Genomic DNA, 10664 nt, shown 5'->3' with positions numbered 1-10664 from the left:
ATTAAAATGTTCAAAATTATTAAACATAAATTACTTTTTAAAAACTGACATAATATAGTAAATTAAATATCATAAATTATCTAATCACACAAAACAATTTCATTCTTATGACAAATCATATTTTGAAAACTCTTTTTGAAAACAATAAATAATATTTTACAATACATGTGAAAAGTGAGGCAAGGTAAACAATAAAGCAAGTCATTACGATGATAAGGACTAAGTCATTTTCAACGTGCCATTGAAAACAGTCAATTCGTAATGTATTATCAGAGTGTTGCAAGGTTATCGACTGTTTGTCATGCAAACATTGTGTGCTTCAGTTTTTATTTATGTGTCCTACAAAATGAGCATTTTAATAATCGGTACATATATCTCTATTTTTTACTTAAACAAGAATTTTTATTTAGATTTTTTTAATTTTATAATATATTTCCTACCAACCTGCATAGGAGCAGCATGGTGGATTAAGCTCTGATTCTTCTCCTACATAGAGAAAGAGCCTATGCCTAGCAGTGGGATATTATAAGCTGAAAAGTATAATATTCTATATAAGACATTGGATAATCTAGTCATAACTACTTCAAATTAAATAATAAAGTGAAATAAATGTAATATAGTTAGTTCATCATTTTCTTTATTTAATCTTTCTCATATAAATGTTGTATATAGTTGTTTTTTATGAATATATTTATACCGAATACCTTCTCTATTTCATATATATTTTTTACCAATAATAGCAGTAAGAGAAGCTTCAATACTAAATAAGACTTTATACAACATAAAACTAATTTGTTTTTATTGTTATTTTTATTAAATAAACACAAAGGTTTCGGTTATGTTTGTAATCATATTTCATTATTACTTCAGAGATACGGAGTTCAATGAGATTTCAACCTAAAAAATAATATCAATTTGTTGATAAAAATACATTTATATTATCAGTACAAAGTCACTCTTTATAATTATAAAACTTTTCATATATGTATACAACGGAATTAGTGAAACATTATGTCATAATAGTCACCAACTTTTAAACATTAAAAGTGATAAATACACTTGAATATTTATTGATAATATAAATAATAATATAAATTACTACTATAAAACTTAAATAATATGTTTTGAAATATTCTTAAATAAAAACATAATATTCATAACATAAAAATCCATATTTCTGCTACTATAAAGCTGAATTAACAAATAAAGGCTATTAAATGAAGAAGTGAAATAAATTTTAAAATTTGTACACACTGTCACTTCAGCCTATCGCAGTCCAGTGCTGGACATAGGCCTCAACAAGTTTGCACCAAAAATGACGTGAATTCATGTATATGTTGCCCATAGTCACCACGCTGGGCAGGCGGGTTGGTGACCCCGGGACTGGCTTTGTCGCACCGAAAACGCTGCTGTCCATCTTCGGCCTGAATATTTCAAAGCCAACAGTTGGATGGTTATTCCGCCATAGGTCGGCTTTTTAAGTTCCAATGCGGTAGTGGAACTGTGTTATCCCTTAGTCGCGTCTTACGATACCCACGGGTAAAGAGAGAGGGTGGCTACATTCTTTACTGCTATAACCACACAGCAGATGTACACACTGACAAAATGACAATAATGATTATATAGTTATTTAACAAGGTCACCATACAGAACGGAAATTAATAAGAAAATTGCTGTACATGTTTAGAGCAAATTCTAAACTCTTAAAAAGTAAAGGATTTAAGTAAAACAAGTCTAATAACTTACAAGTTTTCCCAAAAAATAAATCCCCGAAAGTGTAGATAAACAGCTTTATTTATGTCCAGTTATAACAGACTGGTAGGTATTAGAAAAGTTTTTTACTCGATATGAATAGTGTTTAGAAAAATTAGTTACATAATAACAAATCACAGCTGATTGAGGTAAATTATTTTTTTAGATATTAGATTGACATTTACAATTTACAACCTAAACACGAAGAAGTGAAGGTCCAAATCACGGTCGTTGATTTTGACATTGACGTTACATTTTAATGCCAAGCAACACTAACAAAAGATCGATTAAAATAGATAAATTACCTACAAAACTTAATTTTCATAACATTAATTTAAGATTTGTAATGCGAATAGTCTTCGAATTAAATTTTCTAAATGTTTATACCTATTTACTCTTTATTTTGAAACGATCTTTACAGATTTTGTATCTGCCACATCGATTCAGTGAGGCTACGTTTGTTTTAATGTTAGTTTTTAGAACCTCAATATTGCATGAACACTTGTATGTACCTTATACACACCTCACATGTACCTTATACCATACACATATGTATGTATATACATAGTTTAAAATTAAAAAAAAATATATACATATATATTTGACTAGCAAAACTTAATATCAAGTTAATTTATTACTATTTTATTTTGTATTCTTTTTTGTACATTTTATATTTGGCCTCTTTTATGATGCTCATGTTAATGTGATTGTGACTAGCACCTATGTGCCAGCATTATTAGAGCTTATTCAAAATAATGGCGCGAAAAGAATTGCAGAACTAAGAGAAAGCAATAGTTCATTATATTTAGCTAACTACCGTTAAAAGTTCAAACTAAATTATTAAATTTGTAACGCTTCTTAGATAATAATATTATAACTCATATAGAACATAGACATAAAATGAATGTTATTCACAGAGAAACTTTTGCCGGAAACCGATCTTCAAAATTAACTTCGAAATATAAACCCAAAACAGAATTAGTAAGAAAAGACGCAATGCTAGGTAAGTAAAAATTTAATTAACAAATCATCAAAAAGGAATATAAGATTTTAAAGCCACGTAACCTGTCGTTTGTGATGTATCTTACTGATAATGATTATTATAACTGAAAATTGAAAATCATCTCTGATTACGATTAGCTTTTTAATTGGATAAATAATAATTTTTAATTTTCACTGAGGTAGGGGCACAGCAGGAATTTCCTGCTAAAAATATGGAGCAGCCCGACTGGGGTAGTACCTCGACCTTACAGAAGATCACAGCTAAATAATACTGTTTTCAAGCAGTATTGTGTTCCTGTTGGTGAGTAAGGTGACCAGAGCTCCTGAGGGGATTGGGGATTGGGTCGGCAACGCGCTTGCGATGCTTCTGGTGTTGCAGGTGTCTATAAGCTACGGTAATCGCTTACCCTCAGGTGAGCCGTACGCTTGTTTGCCGACATAGTGACATAAAAAAAATTATGTAATAACAATTATGATAATTTTATTTTTTACTTATATAATAATGAATTTAAAAAAAATCTGATATATGATAATAAAACATTTAAAAACAAATGTTTGTTTAACATCTATGATCCGATTATCTATAAATTTTTATAAAACAATATAATTTCTTTATCCAACCTTAAATGTCACGCCGTTTCTCTTACCAAGTCCTGCAGACTCTATTTAGTTTGATCGTCCCTTATATCACTCGAATATTTAATGAAATATCTATCCAAAACTTGTAATAAAAATCTTCTCTCTCTCTCTCTCTCTCTCTTCGCCGTAGCGGAGAAATATTATAGTTTAAACCTCCATGGAACTCTTCTGTGAGTTGGCGGGTAATTTCCTTAATAAGAGTAATGATTGAGAGGACTTTTTTTATTTTTTGTGCAATAAAATGCGTCGTGATTGACGAATCACAAAAGAACTAAAAACACATCTCTAAGCAGTACATCCTTGCTTGTACAACTTCATCCGGAACAAATCTCATATTGCCCCGTTATTTCATATCCGAATTCGAATCAAAGAAAAAATCTTTTAACTTAAAAAAAATTCACATAAATAGCTATTGTAATAATAATAGACAAGCTTATGTTGTTTTCGTTGACCTACATTTACAAATAAGGAGGACGACGCGACGCCTTATTAAATTCTATACCAGACTGACCTTGATGTTATTATAGGCTGTTCTACAAAAACCTATTTAAATTTTTTCGTTTTATTTATAACTAGCTGTACTTGCGACTTCGTCCGCGTGGAATTAAACAAAAAATTTATTGTACAGTTCACAGAGTTATAAAATATGTATATAAGTTTTTTAAATAAAATTTGCCTAAATTACTGTTTTATTACATCAGCTATCTGCCAGTTAAAGTCCCGTCATAATCGGTCCAACCGTTTCACAGATTAGCCGGAATAAACGTTTAACAACCTAAAACCAAATATAAACTTGTATTTTTTTTGTTTTGTTAATCGGTATTATGTTTATATGAGAATTGTGTGTTCATTCTGTTATTGGTGAAGCTTCTTCTATTTTCTTTTACCTTCTGCTAGCAGCAGACAAAATTTGTAGAAAATGTTATTTTGATATACATATGTACCGTGTATACATCCATATGTGTTTAGTAAAAAGCGTTTATTTTAATATTACAAACAGACACCTAATTTTATTTATATGTATAGATCATTAATTTATTTGTAATCAATATATACTAATACGATAATGATGATAGTTTGTTTTAACAAGATTGCTAATCTTCTACCTGAGTTTATCAAAATGTACACAGGTACACTGCTCTCAAGTTAGGTTTGTTTTGCTGTTGCGAGTAAGGTAGCCAAAGCTTCTGGGGAGGCTAGGGTCGACAATGCGCTTGCCATGATTCTTGTGTTACAGGCGCCTTCTAGCTACAGTGGCCGTTTACAATCAGTCGGGCCATATGCTTGTTTGCCGCCCTAGTCATATAAAAAATGTATTACAAGTTATACTTAACGTCGATTCGCTTGAGAATGGCCAAGAAATAGCTATAAATAAAATGGTCGGTAATGAGTCGTGGTATTATGTTTTTTGTTAGGTATTCGAGGTTCAATACCCTCGTTGCCTCCAAAACCGTATGGGTCAATCAATAATGTTCGAAAATTGAATAAATTTCCGGGGCCCAGATATCAATTCATTATGGAAAGTCTATCGTCATCTAAAAGATCATCAATGGGACCTCCTTCAGGACCACCGCCTAATTTAAAAAGAAAGTAAGTAACATTGCTTAATAACTTTAGAACAATTAAATAATATTACGGATACACTTTTGATTCTACGGAACTTATTGCGGTTATTACTTTCAAACTGCCGATATTGGGCCCGACCTACAACGACGCTGAAACATCGTTAGTTTGAAAATAAAAATTGCAGCAAGTCCCGTAAAATCAGTGTTCGTAGTGATCGTTAAAGCTTAAATACTTATAATATTTACAAGTTTAGTTCGTAATTTATTTTCAAATCCTGTATATATTCAATTGCCTAAAGGGTGCCAATAACTAGAATTAAAAAAAAAAGAGTGTATGCTCAAGACCGCACGGCAGAAGTGATTGCCAATTAAGTTTCATTGAAAACCACAATCAAGCAATCACCGCTCAACAACGAAGAGCAGCTATCAGTATCTTTCTCGCTCGAGTACACTCGGCGGTCTCGAGTTCAACCGATTGAGCTTTTCATCTGAGAGCGTGACGTATCAGCCAAACTTACTACCTACGAAAAAATGTATGTGAGGTGCGCCAAAAGAAGTTTTCATTTCCAAAACCCAGTATTTATCTAATATATAAAATTTTCGTGTCGCGGTGTTTGTAGTTAAACTCCTGCGAAACGGCTTGACCGATTGTCATGAAATTTTGTATGCATATTGGGTAGGTCTGAGAATCGAAGAACATCTATTTTTTATACCCCTAAATTATAGGGGAGGGGAGTAAACGGGGTTAAAAACATATATAGCAAAACAACGTTTGCGGGGTCAGCTAGTTCTATATAGTTATTGGCACCCCTTCTCTAGCATTCGAGATAAAGTATATTTTTGAAATATATTTGAGATGTATAATTACTAGGAATCTTGTGGTAAATTACCTAGGCGCTTTAAATGCAAAGAAATAATTGATAGAACAAACTATTTGCTATAATATTTTATGAAGTAAGTTACTTTCGACCGTCTTCATTGTGGTTTTCGTACCCTCTGAATTTATTGCGACACGCTCCGGTTATTTGCCGCGATTATAGATAATGAATTTCAGAGGTGTAAAAAAAACGAAAAGGTACCTACTCTAAAAATATTTAACAGAAATACACACATATACGTTTAGCTTTGGAGTGTTAATAGATACGAAATTGATTAATCATAAAAATCCAAAAATTCATAATACTGTATTATAAATTTGGAATATTCTAATAATATCTAGGATTCTAGGTAATTGTTACAAATATGCACCTACAAATTAATGCAGATACAATAAGTGTTTAGATGTATATGTGTGTATATAATGGATACATCTTCATTGGACAAATGCAGACCAAATCCTTACGAATATAATCGCCTCTTATAACTTGGTATCTTCTACAAGATAAGACAGTTTGTTGAACAGTGCAATTCTCCTGTTTTAATGATGTAGGTACCAGTAGTCGTTCAACGATTTTTCATTCCGACACAATTGAACTATTATTGTGCCACAAACTTCTTAACTCCTACTTCATAGGACATAATTTTACATACAATAGGTACCAACAATGGCAATCAGTGTGTAGCGTGGAGTCAAATACCAATTTAAAGGTCATTCGGTTGTCAAGACATGATTTGATCTTACTTATTGAAGTTCACTAAAAATAGTTTTACTACTTCTAATTTTCAAATTTCGGTTTTATTTTTTTCGTACTTTATATATTTTCCATTTCGAGTATTTTTACTGTAGGTACGTTTATTTATACATTTTTTTTTACTTTATTTAATAATAACGTTAATTCCAAAATCGCTCCTCTTAATAATAAGTCTACATTGATACTCTGTTTTACTAAAGTTGATTTAGCTTTTCGCTTCAAATGATATTTGATTTATAAGCGTAGAATGCACATATATATACAGAATAGAAAAACTTCAAGTCATTGTTTTAGTTATAACTTTACAAGAGTATAAGAACCAAAGAAATATAGTTTAAAAAATTAATCTATGAATTGACCTCATAACAACCAAGATCTTTTTATTATAATTTCTAAATCAAATTGTGTAGTAATTTTTTTGCTCAATATAGTACGTACCTATTTACCTTATCACAAATAGATCCGTCCTGTATAAGTATCTAAAAACAAACCAAAAAATCGAATGAAACTATTCAAACTGACCATTACCGTTCACAATCACAGTACCTACTAACACAGCATATCTCTTCATGTCCAAGACTCGACTAGTGGTCTCTGAATAGAGAAAGTTTTGTATTTGTAGTAGAATAACAATCGGTATTAGCATATTTGCATATAAACATATTATTCAAGCTGTCGATTACATATTATTATTGATTTACATACATTATTTAAACATTATTATTAAAGACATTTGTATTGACCATATAGATGTTTGTCGTGGTCTGAGCGTTTGTGCTTGGGTATTGTGTGTGTCGACCCGCGACACAGGGGCCAATCCTACTGGAGGCCGTTAAGTGTGAAGCGTTTAAAAAATTGTCTTCGAAACATGATTATGACTTCGTTTCGACGTTGTGCTATGTTTGATTACAAGAATACCAAATCTGTTATCACTACTTTAATACGATAGAAATAGTAGAATCCCGCTTCAGCAGTAAAATAATTATAAAATTTTGCATGGAACACTCTTTCATGTACAAATTTAGCAGTTAACTTAAAATTAATAAGCTTATCAGACTTTATAAAGAATAAGTTTTGTGTACAGATTTGTACCAAATTCATACTCAAGTAAGCCTGAGTCCTCCTCGAGTGAACAGGCGCCACCTAGGATCATAGCCAGTGACTCAGCGGCAATTGATACATCAGACTTTTGTACCCCAAAAAATAGACCGTCAACATTAAGATACATTAGCAGTAGTAGCAGAGGTAAGTACCTGATACAAAAATAAATTGATATATATCGGCGTTGCTGACTAAAGCATCGCTGATTATAACCAAAATAATATTTATTTTTATTACACAGAGATCTAATAAATTGATTAAGCATATTACCAAACTGTAGATGAAGAGTCGGTCGAATCACATCTTTTTATTGCTTTTGTGGCTTTAGTAAACGTGCGTGACGTATTCTAAATGTTTATAAATTATATTGCACTCAGCCTTCAGCTCAAATCGTAATGAAATCTAGACGTTCTTAAAATTCCGCGTAGGTACCTACCATTATAACTATACCTAAATCTTAATCTTTTGTACATCTAGTTTCAAGCAAGTTTGAGCAAAAAAGCGTCCAGTGCACCTGATGGCAAGCGATAACCATAGTTAATAGACGTTTGCAACACCAGAAGAGCGTTGCCGACCATACCCCTGCTCGCCGCTAGGAGCTCTGGTAGGGCTCTGGCGCTGGAGCTGATACTGACCACAGGAATCCAACAATTTTATATTTATAACAATACATGAGCCATCAGTTCAGTCAGTTCAGCCTATTGCAGTTCACTGCTCACGCCGAACATCCTGGTTTTTCGCAATCCTCATCCAGCCTACACCGGCAATCTTACGTAGCTAATCGGTTCAACAAGCCGGAGGACGTCTCACGCTGTATTTGCCAAGACGCGATGTCCAGGACCCATCTACTTCAACGGCCATCGGTCCTGCGACACAGATGACCTGCACTCTGGCACTTTAACTTGCTAATTCTGTGGGCTATGTCGGGTACTTTCGTTCTCTCGCGGATAGTCTCATTTCTAATCCGATCTTTGAGAGAAACCTCAAGCATAGCCCGTTCCATTGCACGTTGAGCGACTTTAAACTTATGGAACAGTCCCTTCATCAGTGTCCACGTCTCGGCTCCGTATGTTAACTTAGGCAGGACGCATTGCTCGAAGACTTTTGTCTTCAAGTATTGCGGAATCTTCGAAGTGAAGACTCGACGAAGTCTGACAAACGCCACCCAGCCCAACCGAATCCTCCTATCTTATATCTATGAGCCATACCTATTGTTATTTACTTATTATTATAAATGTATTAGTAATAATTATCACTTTCCTTCTTTGTGTAATTAATTATTGTGTATGAGATATTTCAACACCATGCTCAATCCCGTTTCTGCCTCATGTCATGACCCTACAAGATGGCGTACAATTTATACTAACTACAAAAGAGTATTTCCCTTTATTATTATTATTATTTAACTATATTAATCTAAAATATATTTAATACACTTTACGTAACACTTAAGTATTCAATTTTTATCGCTTCAGCCTGTAATATCCCACTGCTGAGCATAGACCTCTCCCCCCGTTTAGGAGAAGGATCAGAGTTTAACCCACCACGCTGCTCCAATGCGAGTTGGCAGATATATTCCCTACTATGAGTAACGATCGCTATCAGGTGTATATGATAACAACCGGGACCGACGGATTAACGTGCTCTCCGAGGCACCGTGTGGAGACCCACGAGGACTGCACAAACACCCAGACCACGGCAAACATTTGTACAAATGTTTGTCTTGTGTGGGGATCGAACCCGCAAACGCCAGCGCAATAGTCACAAACCGTCGCACCAACGCGTCGTTAATTTGTATACTTAGGTTAGTTATATTATCAATATTTATTGTATTAAAATTTAATAGGAGGTCACAGTGGTGCTAGATCTGCAAGGTCTACAAGCATGTCTGTCGTTGATCCTAGCGTTATTTTAGGTAAAATCTACAAATGTTCTTTATCACTACTCGATATATTTATATAAATTATATAAAAGTATTTATTGCAACAAATACGTAATATTGCTGATTTGCTACATTATATCTTCATGTCTGTAAGTAATGTTTCAAGAATATAAAAAAAAAACTGTTCTTTTTCAGCGATATCAGAAGGTCGTGGAATGGCTCGTGGGGAAATAGGAATGGCAGCTATAGATTTACGCCATCCTCATATGGTTTTGTGCCAGTTCAGTGATACTCTGCTGTACACCCACACTCTTACGAAAATCAACTATTTTAACCCAATTGAGGTCTACCTTTCATTACTTCTATTAAATTAAACTACTTAATATGTCTCTTATAAAGATTATATTTCTCGAAAAATAATTATTATATCTTTAGATAATAGTACCGCATACTTTCTGTGAAGGATCTCAAGTGAATCAGCTTTACAAATTGATTAAGGATCGTTTTCCTCTATTAAATCTAACAGCAGTACAAAGACGACATTTTAACGACGCAGCAGGTCGGCATAATATACAGACACTTTGTGCTCCACAATATAGCGCTGTTTATCTTCAAGTTTTGCATAAGTATGTAGTAAGAATTAGTCTCTTTCATAAGAGAAAAAAAAGAAATAAAAAAAACACAGACTTATAATAATTTTATTCGTAGATTCTATGCACTAACAGCTGCAGCTGCTGTTTTAAAATATGTAGAATATATTCAATGTATTGTATTTGCTAGAGAATCATTGAAAATCGAATATCACTCATCTGATAACACTATGATTATAGGTAATAAAACGCAACTGTATTTTTAATATATTTTCAAAATGATAACGGTAAATTATCATTTAATTACTATTGTGATGATATACTGGATTATTTGTAGATGTTGGAACAGCAACACAATTAGAACTAGTTCAACCCTTAGTCCCATCAGCTGGGCCCACATGTTGCTTGCTAGGTGTCCTAGGTCCAACATATACTGTCGGGGGTATTAGAGCTCTAAGAGCTGAGTTACTACAGCCGTCGTGCAATAAAGATTTTATAGAAG

The 10664-nt window shown here is 33.1% G+C and overlaps 1 protein-coding gene and 1 long non-coding RNA gene across 2 annotated transcripts; one reads left to right on the top strand and one right to left on the bottom strand.

The window, feature by feature from the left end:
• Positions 1 to 620: 620 nt before the first annotated feature.
• LOC123656434 lies at positions 621 to 1972 on the bottom strand. The gene is made up of 2 exons (XR_006743538.1): positions 1747 to 1972; positions 621 to 897 (listed from the first exon to the last, which is right to left on the bottom strand). It is a non-coding gene; the product is annotated as an uncharacterized LOC123656434 (long non-coding RNA).
• Positions 1973 to 2652: 680 nt separating this feature from the next.
• On the top strand, positions 2653 to 10428 carry LOC123656565 (mutS protein homolog 4-like). The gene is made up of 7 exons (XM_045592235.1): positions 2653 to 2755; positions 4809 to 4983; positions 7674 to 7834; positions 9537 to 9605; positions 9768 to 9916; positions 10008 to 10198; positions 10281 to 10428. The coding sequence occupies exons 1-7, from the start codon at positions 2653 to 2655 to the stop codon at positions 10426 to 10428; spliced, it is 996 nt and encodes a 331-aa protein (XP_045448191.1).
• The last annotated feature ends 236 nt before the right edge of the window (positions 10429 to 10664 follow it).

The sequence above is a fragment of the Melitaea cinxia genome, chromosome 9, assembly GCF_905220565.1.
Source record: "Melitaea cinxia chromosome 9, ilMelCinx1.1, whole genome shotgun sequence".
Lineage (NCBI taxonomy): Eukaryota > Metazoa > Arthropoda > Insecta > Lepidoptera > Nymphalidae > Melitaea > Melitaea cinxia.
This window is presented reverse-complemented; position numbering and strand designations above follow the sequence as displayed.

What these genes read in the sequence shown, in the direction of transcription:
- LOC123656565 (XM_045592235.1), top strand. Translation starts at nt 2,653, where the DNA reads ATGAATGTTATTCACAGAGAAACTTTTGCCGGAAACCGATCTTCAAAA. An exon ending in ACTATTTTAACCCAATTGAG is followed by an intron (nt 9,917 to 10,007) that starts GTCTACCTTTCA and finishes TTATATCTTTAG; the next exon opens with ATAATAGTACCGCATACTTT. An exon ending in TATCTTCAAGTTTTGCATAA is followed by an intron (nt 10,199 to 10,280) that starts GTATGTAGTAAG and finishes TTTTATTCGTAG; the next exon opens with ATTCTATGCACTAACAGCTG.